We start from the raw sequence: 16,097 nt of genomic DNA on the forward strand, positions 1-16,097 counted from the left end.
TCCAGCAAGCCACCTGCACAGTGGCTGTGACTGCTACTGTGGTGTCAAGCAGCTTTTTTGGCAGCCATGGCTGTGGCAGTGGCTGTGCTGGGCCAACCGCACAAAAGTGGTGTTTTCAGCATGCTCTCTTGCCTGCTTTTGGGTGGGGAGTATGCCCTCAGCTCCTTGCCTAGGATCCTGGGCATGCTCTCTTTGGTGTCACTCTTGAACAATCAGTGTGGACACTTTTAGCCCACAGAACTGAGCCTAATGTCTAAATCTCTAAAAGGTGAGAACACTGTCCATATTCTATTTCTTACTCCTAAATCAGATAGGTTTCTCCAGTTTATAACTAAAAACTTTTCTCCCCAGACATGGGTAGTATAAATGATCAGAACATAAAATACCCTGGTTTTCCAGCTTCTCATTCCATCAAGAGTCTATGAATGTATGCTTTGAAATGAACAAATCTAGTAATAACATTTCCATGATCGATGATGTGAATCTTTGTGGCAAGTATTTGAGAGAATTAGAATATTTATGGCAAAAAATAGTCTTGTGGTAACATCTTTATGGTAAAGATTAGAAGGTTTATAGCATAAAATCTTGAAAATAGTATCAACTATGAGAACAAAATAGGAGTGTGGTGTGGACTTCTCTCAGCCCAGACCAGTCATGTGCTGTGTGATCTCAAGCCCTCACGTACTGTCTCTGAACCTCCTTTTCTCCTGAGTGAAATGGGTAGTAATTCTTCCCTTGAGGTACTTATACCATGTTCTGAAAAGGAAATGAAAAATAATCCCTTGGTAATTCAAAAATACAGTACATTATCTCACTAAATCTGCCTAATCCTACTAGCTCATTTTTTGTTAGACATCCATCCCTTGAACTAATTGTGAAACAGTTCGATGCAATTATATTTGTCACATCCTTTTTCTTTATGTAATCCCAACTAGTTAGTACATAGCTAGAAAATTAATAATGTATTCCTTATTCTTAGTTCAAATATAGTTTTATGTTTACGATGTATGAAGAAACATGACAGCCACTCGCTTTGAGCAGATATCTGCAGTCCCAGGGCTGTTTGACTTGTAGAAATGGTTAATGATTTTCTTAGGGATGGGGTGGGTGGTCAGAGCCCTTTGCATGTGAAGGGGAATGTTCTTGGTATGCACAGTCCGAATGTGTAAGGATTATAGCACTGGAAGCAGAGTACGAGATGATGGATGTGGCGGGCACGTTAATTTTGTTTGGTCTTGCAGCCTGACCTCAGAGGGCCCTTCTTGCAGCTCTCTGCGTAATGCAAACTTTGTTTCATATATTCTCAGGCAGGGTGATTAATAGAGCAGGCTTGAGGGTTTGACGTGTTCACACAGAATGTGACAGGTGTGTGATGAGGCATCAGAGCCTGTGCACTCCTGCCCCAGCAGCCAGGGAGAGGTGATGGTCCTACAGTCATGAATAAGCCTTGCTCTTCTGTCAAGGGTTTTGTAGTTTTAGGGTTGTTTTTTTTTTTAATGTTTCCAGGGTGATTGAAATAAAATATTTTAGGGGTTCCACCAAGCTAGACAGAATTTTTTGATGGAGACAGGGCTCAGATAGGAGGATTTGTGGGCGTTTCTCAGCAGAATTTACTGCTCTGATGCTGTGGCCTCAAGGAAATCGCCCCCACATTTGCTGCAGGTGACAGCCAGAAATGAATCACCCCCAATAGCCCCGGGATGTGAGAGTGATGGCTTTCCCTCCATTCAGCCTAGACATTTTTATAAACTCTGCTACATTAAGATGTGCTGGTATCATCAAACCTTCAAATAATGTACTTCTGTCCTTGCAAAATAATCCACGTCTGCAGCTGTTTTACATCAAGGGCAGTGTACAGAAGGGATGAAAGTGGGTCTCAAATGCACATTTGATACACACAAGTGCAATATTATCAGAGGTGATTTCCTACAGTGTCCTTGGAGCTCCCCCAGCTTGCTGTGCTGAGCCTGGTTCTGCCTGTTTGCCATTTCCCTGGTTCTGGGCTTGGAAAGGTTTCAAGTGAGCAGCACTGTGCCTCTTGGCTCTCTGGGATTTTTCATGCTCAAGAGTTATCTCCAGAAAATATTCTTAAGCTTGAACTGCGTTTAAGACAGGAGGCTATAATCCAAAGGTTCAAGTGTGATAGTGAGTAAAAATGACAGGCTTGCCACCTTGGCATCCCACTTGACCTTGAGAGCAGGTGGTTAAACTGAGCGAGCCTGACATTAGTCACAAGAGGCGGCTGTGCCACCTCTCTGCTTTGCTCCTGAGGAGAACATCTGAGTCATGGAAAAATCTACTCCAATCCCACCTCCTTCCTCATTTAGCCCCCTTTCATAAAACTGCATATAAGCTTCAAATTTTCTAATTAAAAAATGGCAGGCTTGAAGCTATTGTGACACTTTTCATATTTACTGTAGGTTTCAGTGATCATGCAGAAATTTAAAAGTGAACTTTTCTTGAAATCCACATAAACCAGGCAGAATTTTGTCAATATTCAATTCTATAATAGCTTATATACAAGCTTGGTTCTTGTTACTTTGAGATTTTTAAGGACAAATTAGGAGCGACAATTCTTTATGAAAGAATCCAACCCATACATATTTAGATCTCAGCCACGTCACGTTTTTCTTCATTTTTTTAACCCAAACCAAAATGCTCTATTCCTGCACTGTAAATCAGGCGGCCAGCCTTGGCTCTCCAAAAGCCATCTCATTTGACCGTTAGCGTGACCGTTAGCAATCACTAGTGGCTTGGCTGACATTATTAATTTCATTTCATTCTTGACCTTAGACTTTCTATCATGATAAATCATCTTGAATTGTAAGGCTTCCAATCCTCTGCTCATATAATCTGATGAGATTCACCCCCCACCCCCTCACCCCGGCAGGAGTGTGGAGAGATTACTCAACTTTTTAAAAAAAGATTTGTATTAGACACTGAAAATTCTCATTTTGATAACTTCCTTTCAAATGCTGAGAAGTCTGAACATTTTAAAAATGAACTAATCTAAAAGTTTTAGTTAGAGGACTTTACAAAATATTTTCTGTCATGGAATCTGACATTTCATTTAACACGTAAGTATCTTTACTTTCCATGTTTTGTTGATGGGAGTGGAAATTGGAACAACTCCTTTGTAAAAGGGTTTGGCAGTCAGTCCTAGAGCTGAACATACTACGGCCCAGTAATTTCACTCCTAGGTATGTACCTAACAGAAATGTGTACAAACATTCATCAAAAGACTAGAATGTGCTTAGCAGCACTTTAGCAGCCCAAACTGGAAACTATCCAAATGCCCATGGAGAGTAGAATGGGTAAATAAATTGTGGCATAGTGACAGGATGGAATACTGCAGAGCACCAAGAATGAACACATTATAACTACACATAACATAGATGAATCTCACAGACCTAACAGCCTACATGGGGGCATCCTGTGGGATTCCAAATGAAATACAGGAACAGGCAAAGCCAATCTAGAAGTTGGAATACTGCCCCCTTCAGGGAGCAGCAGTGATTAGGTGGGATCCTGATGGGGACTCAAGGGTCCTGGGAATGTTCTATTTCTTGATCTGGATGCCAGCTGCATGGGTGTGTTCAGTTTGTGAAGATTCAGCAGCCTGTACATAGATGATACACGCACTTTACCATATATATCATACTTCATTGGAAAGTTTGTTTTAAAAAGTACTTTTGCCTTATTTAATTTTATTTGTCCTTTATTGAACTGCCTATTACCCTTTGCAAGAGGGGCCTCCTTGGTGCCCTACAGGAAGCCACACTCCTGCCAACTCTCTGCCCCACACGATTCTCTCCTAAGAGCAACTCCAAGCACCTGCAAACACGATGCTGCTTCCCGCTTCCTTGCCCTGTCTCTGTCTGCATTGCCCCAGAGCCTGCGCCTGACCAAGTCTTACAATCCTTTACAGATTCTCTCTGCCCCCCAAGTGAGTGCCCGACTCTTTGTTCCTTAGTCCCTGGGGATATCTCCATTTCTGTCTATAAGCTTTCCTCAATCTCCCCCACTCCTGTGTGAGGTCGGAGCAGAGGAGCCTCTTTTTTTATCCTTTGAATCCCTAGTCCCTGGTACTTGGCTTATGCGGGAGCTCAAAGGTTCATTGCATGAATTCCTTTGGCTCGATACCCCAAAACTTGGGATAGCTTCTCACTGGCTGACACCACTCACTGGCCAGCTAACCACAAAGCAGCAGAAGGAAATTTTATTAAAAGGGGGAAGAAAATGAGGAAGCATTTTGTGTTCCTGAGCAAGCAGTTTTGAGTAACCTCAAGACCAACTGTCTCCACGTCCCTTCGAAGCCTGCTGCTCAGTCCTTGGCTACAGCTCTGGTCTCCTGGTTCTCTTCTCATTACCAGGTCTACTTTCCCTCCCGGGGCCTGGGTTCCCCACTTCTGGCTCCCTTTTCTCCCTGCCTTGTCAAGGTGCTCAAAGCTCTCCCCAGTGCAGGAGGGTAGAGTTCAGGGCCGTGTGCTCTGGAGTAAGACAGACCTGGGTTTGGGTGACTCCCCTTCCCCTCTCCAGACCTCCGGCTTCCCTCTGCTCTGGTGAGAGGTTCACTGGCAGGTTCCAAAAGATGTCCCTTCTTTAGGCTTGTCCCCTCGTTTTTTGACTCTATCCCTCTGGGTATTCAGAGACTCTCCCTGGGGTGGGCTTGTTCTTTTTCCTCACAGTGGAATACTCTTCCTCTTCCTTTCAGAGGGTTTCTGCCCAGCGCTAGAACATCAACTGCAGGAAGACATTCAATCCCCCTCCCCAACTGTGGTGTCCCACCCTGACACAGTTGGTTATTCCAGCATCTTTTCCCAAGAGAAAGTGTCCCTCTTGTCCCTGGTCAGATGTAACCATGTCTGTAAGTTTGTGCTCATTAGGTGCCCAGGCTACTAAGTGACAAGGATATGTCCTACCCTCTTTTTAGCAAACCTGTGCTCTCCAGAGTCCTTGACAGAGTCTTGGTGGCCTGCCTTTGGTTTTGCTAGGGCAGTGGTTACCAAGCTTTCTCCCCCAGGTGATATGTATGGCACCCACATGAACTTGGGGTCTATATGACTCTACTCTTCTCCCCTCAAGAGCATTTTATAATATTTCCTTGAGGAAAGCATCAAACTTTAGGGTAAAAATGGAAGTTCAAGAGGCCCTTTTTTTTTTTACACAGGGCAGGCTGGCAGACTTTATATTGCACTTAGTATAAAATGCTAGTTTCTAGGTTTCTAGTCTGCATGCTTATTAAGTAGAGAAGAAACAGAGCACTATTATTTAGATATTCTTAGGACTGTGAAATATTATCATAAGATTTTAAATGGTATAACACCCACATACATTTGGTTTTACAGAAAGGTATCTACAAATTATAAAAAGTTAAATCCAAAATCCGTGTGTCTAAGATTGTTTTTGCATGTCATGGGCCTTAACTTTAACTTTTCCAAAAGATTAAAAGCTATGTTGTGTTATTTTGTAAAGTTTAAATAATCACTAAAATGTAATTATGTAAAGCAGGTCGGAATGTTCTGTATGATTGTCCCAACGAATACATATCTAGAGCCTTTACTATGTTGGGTGCTATGTTGGGCATGGGAATGTAGCTAAGGTTTTAAAAATAATGAACATATTTAAGTGTAGCTGGTATTCACATATGCCCAATAGCTTCTGTTGCCAATTTGCATCACTATGCAGATGTTTCTAACATGCATAAATCAAAATTACATCACCAGAGAAAAACTTAAAATATATCCAGTATAACAGATAGATAAGGAACATTTAAGAGACTGTCCAGGGTTTTCATTTTGCTGATGGACATGGGATCTTAATGTGAGCTTGATTTCTTCTTGGATTGGGTTCACATTTTTAACAGGTTAGCATCCCTATGAAACGTGCCTCGGAAAAGGGGCAGTATCCGTATGTATGAACTGCCCAGGTATGGGTGGTGGAGTAAACCATGCCAAAATTGCCCATGTACCTTACAATTACAGTCAGGAATGATTAGGTTTTATTGCTGAAAGCAACCTAAAATATTCCTGCCCCCACATTTTATAGACTTTAAACTTTGGGTTTGTTGATTATAGTGAATTCAAAGTAAAATCATTGTCAGGACTCCAGACTCCAGAATGCAGACTCACATGATCCTTCCACCAGCACGGACCAGTCCACATGAAGTAATTCCAGCCAGTCATGTCACTTGAGTGCTGGGCAGGCCCTAAGAAGTTTCCAGATTTCCAAGTTGTTTGGCCACTCTGCTTCTGTCAACAAAGTGTCTTCATGCCAGCCTTTTGGAAACCCACGGGCTTCCACATCCCCGTGTTGGAGCCAGGTCTCTGCCTGTGGCTCCTCCCACTGACCTTAGCTTTCCCCCAAATTATTAGAATAAAGAGCATTGAAGCTCTTCTCAAAGATTTTTTTAAAACCTAGTTTAAACATTGAGTTCTCAAAAAACTAATAATTTTTAGAGTTTTTTTTTAAACAAAAGTAATCCATGTTCAATGGTAGAAATATTCATGAATATGGGTAACTTAAAAATAAAATACTCAGATAACATTTTTATAATTCGATGACTTTGAATATATGTACATATGTGCATATAAGACTGTATATGTAAACTTTCGTGACAGTTGCATGAGAAAATCAATTAATAAGCAGAAATGTTTCCTCTGAAAACCAACAGATAGAATTTACAAATTACATGCATCCCATGAATTTTTAGCATCTCATTTTTCATTAAGCAACTGTATGTTTGCTCTGCATGTACTTAGTTCTGGTGGAGTTACTGTAGCATCATTAACTTCATAGGGTCTGAGAGATACGACAGCAGTGAGTATAGAAAGTGCTGGAAGAAGGAGGCCTACAATTAGGCTGTGGATGGTAGTTAAAAAAAAAAGAAAGTGATAAAAATATGTCACAGGTACACATGGAATACTCATAAATCCCACAGTAGGCATGACTGTGACAGAAAATGAATCATGCCACCTGTGCTGTGGCAATTAGCAAGAGAGGAAGAAAAATCTCCATTAAGATAGAGAAATCTAAAGGCATGGCTATCTGTGGGGGATGAATATTACTTTATTCATCAGAGCTAACACACCTTTTTTCTCCCACCTTTTAACATATCTGAAATTGGGATATTTACAATTGATTGTTACTGTCAGCCAGCTGGCAGGCATGTTGTGAATGTCATCTCCTGGGCACATGCAGGTGCCGAAGGAGCGAGCATCTGTGAGGGAGAAAAAGATTTCTTTTCTCCCCACCACAGTGTTCGTGGCTGAGTCCCCTACAACAAGACAGATTGATAAGAGAAAAGCACACATATTTATTTAATAGAAGTTTTATGTGACATGGGAACCTTCATAAGAAAATGAACACCCAAAGAAATAGGTAAACTTGTGTATTTTTATGCTTAGGTTTAATAAAGAGTGGACAGTCATGGAGAAATATGATTGGACAAAAGGGGGGTGTGATCTAATGGCAGTAAACGGCAGGGGCAGGGGGACTTAGCAATGCCTGTTTATTCAGATTCTTCTCCACGTCCCTGTCTTTATTCATTTATTTATTGTAACATAGTTGATTGTACATATCTGTGGGAAACAGTTGAAAATACCTATGTGCAATATGTGATGCTCAAATCAGGATAATTAGTATATTCAACATTATACAATGTAATTGTTTTTTGTGGCCCTTTACCAATTCTTCCCTTAGTGCCTCACCCCACTTTCCCATGTCTAGTAACCTCAGTTCTGTTCTCTCCTTTTGAAAGTTCAACGTACTATTGTGATTGTTGTATCTTTCTTTCTTCCCTGTGTCTTTAGAGATAAGGATGTTCCTTTCCCCTAAGTATAGGGAGGGTACTTCTGAAATTGAGGGTCTTATGACCTACTTCAGGGGAGAAGGCTAAGGAAAAGGTGAGAGAGATGTTCCTGTCGCTGCTGTTTTCTTAAATGCCAAGGTGCCATATTTGGGGGTAGCGTGTCCTGAGCCCCACTGCAGCAAACTTGCAGAATTGATGTCCAACAGCTTGGGAAAATCCTGCAGACCAGCATGAAACACTTGTTAAGCCTCTTTTGATCCAACTAGCTGTGCGGAGGGGTTTGGGGATGTGTGAATCAGACTTGTTTAGCCACATTCCCGAAGTGGGAGTCAAAGCTAAGCTGGCTCTAGATCACTGCAAAGCTGGCTTAAGACCTTTTACACCCGTGGCTTTGAGGCTTGTAGTTCTGCTGTGGATTATTTAAGAAATGCTGCTTCACCAGTGCTCTCATGAAACACAGGATGTTACTGTGTAGAAAATCATGAACATTCATGATTCAGAGTTGAAAAGTGACAAGAGCCATTGGATTCTAAATGTGAAAAAGTTTTGGAAAACCTCAGCCAATAAACTTCACTTATACATCCCTTATTAAATATACACAATAGTGATAGATAATAAATATGTGTCTAAGTCTAAAGGAATTCTTTGAAAAAGAGCAAAATAAAAATTTGAAGTGGTAAAAAAGCATTGTATGTATTTTAATTGTATTGTTTTTTCTTCTTTCTTAGAGGTAATAAAATAATGGTGCATTTCATAAATGGTGTCTTGGATTTGGAATGTAATAGATGGTTATTAGATGAATACAATAATTTTTTTTATGTGCAGAGACAACAAAGATAAGTGTGTTAAAGACATTTCATTATGAAAACAGCAGTGCGAGATAAATATATGATGAATCTCATTTTACAGATAAAGAAACTGAGGCTCAAGAAATTACATAACCCACTAAAATTATACAGCTTATAAATGCAGAACTTAGCTTCAGACCCAAGTCTGTCTCACCCAAAGCCTATACCACTGCCCTGCCCTATTAAGTATTAGTTTCCTTCCTTGCTTCCTGGGGGAACCTCTCTGTAAAACTCAGTGTTCGTGTTTCCTTGATGCCCATTAGCTGCCCAAGCCTCACCCCCAGCAGGGGTTTCAGAGCCCTTCAGAATGATCCAGAATTCCTATCAAACCTGGAACATGTTGGGCTACAGCAGACAGGAAGACACAAGTCCTCTTCTCACCCTCGGTCTTCCTGTCCTGTCTCATCCCATCTTGTACTGTCCCCAAGCCTGCCCAGAATTATTGGCTCAGAGTTCCACATCTGGCCAAATATGACCAGCTTGGTAACAATCCAGCTTGCTTCCTTTGATGAACTTAGCTCTAGCTGACTAATGTCTAATACCTCTAACCTCCATGCAAATCAGTGGGAGATCTGCTGGCATCGGGCCCTAGGAAAGAGGCTGTGGGAGATGCCTGTGGCCAGTAAGTAGAGGACATGGCCATCTGTCCCGTGGCAGGGATCCCTTGCCTTTCCACAGTGCCAGGCCGTGATTTGCTCTTGCCCATTCTTTTCCCTGCCAAAAAAGAGAAGATCCATTCCCCCACTGCTAATGAGCAGGCGTGCAGCTTGGCGTGGGGAAGGTGTAGTACAGGTGTGCTTGTGGTGTGTGTCCTCTGAGTGGGGATGTTCCTACATGGGCATTTCATCTCTTGGATAGCTGGATCTGAATTTTGAAGGTGACAGGGAGACTGTTTGTTGTTTCAAAGCATTCCCTAAGTGGCTGTTTGCTCAAGACTTTTGTAGTGTGAACAGAGATTTGGGGGAGGGGAAGAAGCCATCTGTTCCGGAACAGTCTTCCGATGACACGATTAGATGACTGCAGAGCAAGCTGGAGGGAGTCCAACAGAGAGTTCCTGCCTAGTGTCTCTAGCCCCAACCCACGCTCGCAGGCGATCGTGCTTACGTGGAGACTCACATGCGGGTTTCAAAGGCAAGGCTGTGATGACTAGGGGTGTGAGATGAGAGCAGACAAAGCCGAGGAGGGAAGAGTCAGAGTGAGCGTTCTCACCTCCGTCTCACCAACATGCCGTTCAGAAAAGTGAAACCGCCTCAGATTAGAATTAAAACGTGAACCTTTAGAGAAGTCTGTTTTCTTTATGCCTTTAGCTATATTCGTCTTTGATCACCATTAATGTATCATATCAAATGGAAGCAATTACATCCCTTTATAAATTAAGCTCATGATTTTATTTGCTCATCTTCTATGGCTATTTAGATTCTGATAGATCTATTTCTCTTAAAATATGAGACAAATTTCTTGTTTTTGAAATATGGCCTATCATAATTTGCAAAACATCCTTGAGTTTTATTTTTTTCCTCTAAATATGTGTGTGGCTTTCTCTTTTTTTTCTTCTTGCTATTAGGCATTCATGCAGCCTCACTTGCTGGGAAATGAGTTCACACATTTGGAGTTTCCGAGGAGAGTACAGAGAAAGGAACTTGGGAAGAAGATGCTCTACAGGGACTTTAATATGACAGGCTGGTAAGAACTGCCTCCCCCTGCCTTGGCACTGCCACAATGTGTGTAAAGGAAGCGTCACCACCGTAAAAGCCACTGACACAATTTGGATCAGGAGGCGCAGCCAGAGACCTGGGTTTGTGGTGAAGGGCAGGGGGCTGTGCCCACTTCCGCCCTTTTCACTGAGGGCCAGTTCTCAAGTCACAGGTGTTGGTTTGCCTCTGCTTCCCTGAGGCCCTCCTCAGGGACATTGGACCCCATGAAGCTGACCTAATTCCTCGCTTCACATGGAGCAAGCATTTGGGGGCTTTTACAACACATTAAGCTTTATGTTTTTAAGTCAGGGTTATTTAATAGGTAGAGGGGCTCGTAGGAGTGGGCCAAAGGTTACTCTTTGCTAAATGAGCAAAGTTGGATAAAGTACTTAACCCCAAGAGCCCATTTTTCCATGGATAAAGTGAAAAGACCCTTTTAAGGGTCATGATATAAAGACTAGAGATAATGAGCTATTCTCATTATTTTATCACACTCAAATTGAAAGAAGAACTCTTGGCAGAGGGTGTCTTATTTCCAAAACACATCTGTATAAGTGCCAAGACCATTTCTATAGTGGATCAGTGGCTAATATTGACTAAGACCTCATCAATTTCTTCTATCTGAATCATTATAATGATAAGTGCTTATACACTGTAGGGTTGATGTCAGGATTAAATGAGAGAACAGTGCCTGGCACATGAAAGTGTGAGTGAAGATTTGCTGTTATGCCCTGAGATCCCAGCGAGTAAGCATCCAGCCGGTCCAGAGGAGGCTGGAGAGTGAGAGAGAGGACTCTTTCCTAACCATATCTCCAGCAAACTCAAAGTAGTAGATTTCATTATCTCTTCTTCAGTGACCAAAATAGCTATAGCAGATGGTCACAGCCCAAATTCCCATGGTGATGACTTGGCTGGGGATACACTCCTAGGGTACGTGCTGTCTTAAAGGAACAAATTGAGCTACTGGGGAAGATAAATGGCTGATCTACGGGAATTTTGGTTGTCCTTTGCCAACCAAAAGAGAAGATCCTCACCCGTATTTGTTCTTCTTCCTCTAGAACAAGGTCAGCAAACTATGGCCCGAGAGCCAAATTCCACTCACCACCTGTTTCTGTGAATAATTTTTTAAATACAGCTACACTCATTTGTTTTGCATTAGACCTATGGCTGCTTTCATGCTGCAGCAGTTGGGTACTTGCAACAGAGACTGTATGGCCCACAAAGCCTGAAATATTTACCCCTGCTCTAAAACATGAATGCAGTTATCAGAAAGTGTTCACCATATTTGCAGCTCTGAGTTCAGGGGTTTTAATGCTCCAGAGTCATTATTCTAACCCTGACTGGGTTTTCTTGTAAATCCATTTTTATCCGTTCAGCAAAATCAGCACTTCTTGCAGAAGACTTTAAAGCAAGTGCTAGTGTAATTCAGAAAAGTGTAGTGAGGTTTGGTCTGGATATTGTAGCATTTGTAAAGATGACAGGAAGGTTAGGAACCTGTGTGTGATTGTAAACACATAAACAAAAAGAGTAGATCAAAAAGACAGTGAAGAAAATGGCCAGATAGGAGAGACCATGGGAAACACACTGAGTTGGTATTGAGGGAACATTATAGGGGAGATAGGAAGCCAGATAGAGTAATTTAGATTTACTATGGGAGACCATAGGCTGCTCTTGTGTATTCCCAGGAAGGAGAATTAAATGAAAACAATGTTTTTGGAAGGCTGTCCTAAGAGAAATTTGAAAGAGACTAGAAGAGAAAGCAGATTCAGGTACCAAAAGAAAAACTGTCATAGAAATATCTTTGTGAGGTGTCAAGGGCTAAATAGAGGGATGGCAGCAGAAAACAGAGGAGAAGAAATGAATAGGAAATGAAATAATTTAGGCTACAGGATTAATGTAAGGAGTAAGTCATCAATGACTCCATTTACCTATTTAAATACAGCCAGCCCTCTGTATCTGTGGGTCCTACATCCTGTGATTCCACCAACCACAGACAGAAAATATTAAATAATAAAATAAAATAAAAAATTATAATACAACAATAAAAATAATACAAATTAAAAAACACAATATAACAACTATGTTTATATCATTTACATACAAAGAACTATACCATTTTATATCAGGGACTTGAGCATCCATTGACTTTGGTATCCATGGTTAGGGGAGAGGAGGTGTCTGGGACCAATCCAGATGCTGGGGGATGATTGTATGTCTCCTCAACTAGTCTGTGAGCTCCCTGAGGGGGACATCAGTGTCTAGTCCTGTGGCTGACATGTAGTAGACAGGCAGAAATTATTTATTGGCTGAAAGGAAGAAAAGAGGTAATTGACAGAAGTTGAAAAGAGCAGGTGGATGAGAAGGGTGGGAATGATGAGTTTGCATTTGAGACATGCTGAGCTTCAGGCAAGGCTGTTTGTATGTTCTTCTTATGCCAGAAAGGCAAATTAGATCTAAGCAGTCAAAACAAACTTGGTAAATACCATGCCCAGGATTCTGTCATACGGAAGAGTATCTTTGTTGCAGATGCTTAGTATCAATTCACGGGGCGGGGGTGGGTGGGGGGGACAACTTGCTGTTACTAGCTTTGGAAAGCACTCCTAATGAGATGGTAGGCATCGTCACTCTGATGGGCAGGGTGCTTTCAAAAGCCGTAAAGGTTCCACTCAAACCTCTCTTTGTAAGTAGAATGTGTAATGAATGAGGTTAGCTTTTTATTGTGTTTTCTTCTCCAATCCCTTGAAATTCTGCATTTTTTTAATCTGCTGCTGTTTTTTTTTTTTTTTTTTTTTGTGGCTTGTGCATTTTTCTCTTTAATAAATGTGTAAAGATTATCCCCATTTTATAATTTTTTAAATGTAGATAAGTTCAGAGATTACATCCAACTTTATATGCACATAGTAGTTACTCTGTTTGATTCACACGCTCTCTCTTTCTCTGTTAGCATGGTCCTAAGCAGATAAGCAGTCCACAAATGGGCTATTTTTAATCGTTTGGAACTTCACAGAAGGTACTAAATAATTAAGGAGACAAGACTGAGAATGGCTTCAGTCAGACATGATTTGCTGATTTGTTTTCAGTGTAATTCCCAACACAGCTGTTGGCTCACAACGTTGGCTACAAGCAGAGATTTAGGTGCACCTTGATGCATTTTCTACCTGTTCTTACTTTTGATTTGAAAGTGGGACTTAAGGAAAAGGAAAGTCCCTTTACTCTTTGCTGGAAGAACTTGGGAAGTTTAAACCAATTTAAACCACCACCTATGTAACCCCCATCCTCCAACTTTAATGAAGTTAAATGTTTGTAAAATGTTTTTACCCTCTAACGGATAGCCTCAGATCTAGCGGTTATGTTTTTTAGGACTTAAAAAGGATGGGCTCATAATTTGATACCTTTCTTAGTTGTCTATAGAAAGAGAAGAACTGGAAAATTAATTCTCTGGAAAGGGAGGTGAGGCTCTGTTGCCTATTTCTTTTCCCATGAAAGCCTTAAATTACTACAAGTTGGACTCAGTAGGAGGTGGTCTGGTGAGCATTTGAGCGTATCATGCTCAAGGATGCAAATAAACCCTTATCTAGTCCTTCCTTTATGTTTTTTGGCTTCAGAAGAAGCCCTAGGCTGTGAACTCATTTCTCTAAAAACTTTTTTTAACAAATAAAGGGTCCATCTATTGCAAAGATGTTTAATTCTTGTAGTAAATGTGAGGGTGTGGAAATTTTTATTTTTCCCCTTGTCCCCCTGTAATCATAGTAATGGGGCTAGCTGACAGTTATTGGAAGAGCCCAGTGCCAGGCACTGTGATGAGAACTTTACCGAATTCCTCATATTTAATTCTTACAACAGACCTGTGGACTAGGAACATTATCCAGATGAAGAAACAGGCACAGAGGTGAGGTTGCCCAAGGTTACATAGTGAGTAAGAGGAGAAGCTGTGAAATGAATCCAGGCGGCATAACTTCAGAGGGCTCACTGTTGACTCCTCTGCTGAATTGCCAAGTATGGAGCGATTCCCCCTTGTTCCCATTTTGCAGTTGAGCAAATTGAGGCTCAGAGTGATAAGGTGGTTTGCTCAGCATCCACCTATGCAAAAGTGTCAGAATAAGGACTAGAATCCAGGCTTCTGACTCCTAGTCCAGGGCTCTTTCTGATACAGTATTCTGGTCCACTTTTCTTCAAGGTAAGATTAGACATAAGTATTCTGTTTTGAGTTGTGAGGCAAATTTAAGCAAGGGACCTCCATCCACCAGGACTGGTGTCTCCTTGATGGTCCTTTAGGGGTCAAGAGGATGGAGCGGAGCATTTTAGAAGCTGCATCTCTAGTTTGCAATCTGACCCAATAGAGCATTGGTCAAATTAAACTGTGATGCCTCACATTCGTCACTAAGAGTCTGTGTGTGATTTGGGAGTGGTGATGGTGGGGAAGCTCAAAAGAACTAAATCTCCTATGCTTAGGAAAATTGGCTGCTCTCATCAGAGGAGCATCATGCCAGCATTCTGTGGTGCGTCTGCAGCAGGGAGGAAGTGTGGGAGAGAATGTCAGCTCTGGGAAGCCTCGTCTCATAATTAAGGACAAGTCTGTTGCCTCCTTACAGGGATCTTTTCTCTTCCATCCTCATGCTTTCTTGGAGACTGTGGAACAGCTTGGCAGGCCCAGATTGTTTAGAGGACAAAAGGTTATTGTCACCAGGACCTTCATAATGAAACTGGTCTCTTCCCTGGCTCCCCCACCTCCCCTTCCCCCCTCCTCTGATAGTTTGCACAGTGGCTTGATTTGCAAAGCCTTTTTCTTTGCTGTGCCCCGGGTGCTGAGTTGGTCCCTTATATGGCCTTCTCTTACTTTCCCATTACCCACTCAGTTCTCACCTTCTGTGCCTGGTGTCACTGGTCCTGGTGCCAGAATCCCCAAGCTGGTGCCCCTCCTTCTCAGCCCTTTGTGTCAAGTCGCTATTGCAGGATGTGCACTGTAGTTGGCATTGTGTCGTCTTGAGAGCTATGTCCTGACCTGCAACCCTCAGAGCTGTCTCAGGCCATAATTTTCTGGCAAGTGTCTATGTTACCAAGTTGAAACAATAGTTTCTCATAGCTGGCTTTGTGGCACCAAGACCCTGTTCCTGTGACTGCTGGTGATTTCGCTTTCTCATGTAGGGTCAGTGTTCTTCATGCTCTGTGTCCAGCCACATGGGGTGATGAGCAAGCCGGGGGCCCAGGAGGACATTTGTGTGGGAGGGGGCTGTAACTTCACCCCTGGCTTCAGGCCAGACTCTCCAGCAGCTGTTCCTGGGCTGACGGGATTTGTAGAGAGAGCAAGGGCCAAGGAAGAAAAGTCCATCATGTGAATGTGAGATTGCTTCCAGATGGGTCTGGTTATGAGCAAAGCACACTAGAATTCTTCCTTTAAGCAAAGCCTTTCTAACATTTATGATGGCCTTATTTCAGGGGACAGGCTGAACTATTAACTTGAGATCACAAGATTTGCTTAGTAAAGAGAGCACTGCTCTGGGCAATTGGCTTTTTGGATGCTTTGGGTTCTGTCTCTTGTTTGTAAAATGCTTCCCTTGCCTATTGTTGCCAGTCTCTATGTCTGGTGGGGGGTGGGCTTTGCTCTGCTTTTCAGACCTTCTGGAAAAGACAGATTCCGTTAGAAAGATCCTAGAAATGGTAACCTTTTATTTTCATATCTTGCAGCCCTTAATTTTCTATGATTCTAACTGGATGATGCATCAGGATAATTTCCCCTCCTCTCTT

The 16,097-nt window shown here is 42.1% G+C and overlaps 1 protein-coding gene across 1 annotated transcript in view; it reads left to right on the plus strand.

Annotated features, from left to right (window-relative positions):
* PPM1H (protein phosphatase, Mg2+/Mn2+ dependent, 1H) overlaps nucleotides 1-16,097 on the plus strand; it is a 158,942-nt gene that overhangs the window by 81,837 nt on the left and 61,008 nt on the right. The window contains exon 5 of the mRNA XM_008571003.1: nucleotides 10,223-10,341. Coding sequence (XP_008569225.1) covers nucleotides 10,223-10,341 — 119 coding nt within the window. The remainder of the gene's footprint in view (nucleotides 1-10,222; nucleotides 10,342-16,097) is intronic.

The sequence above is a fragment of the Galeopterus variegatus genome, unplaced genomic scaffold (genome assembly GCF_000696425.1).
Source record: "Galeopterus variegatus unplaced genomic scaffold, G_variegatus-3.0.2 Scaffold653, whole genome shotgun sequence".
Taxonomy (NCBI): Eukaryota; Metazoa; Chordata; class Mammalia; order Dermoptera; family Cynocephalidae; genus Galeopterus; species Galeopterus variegatus.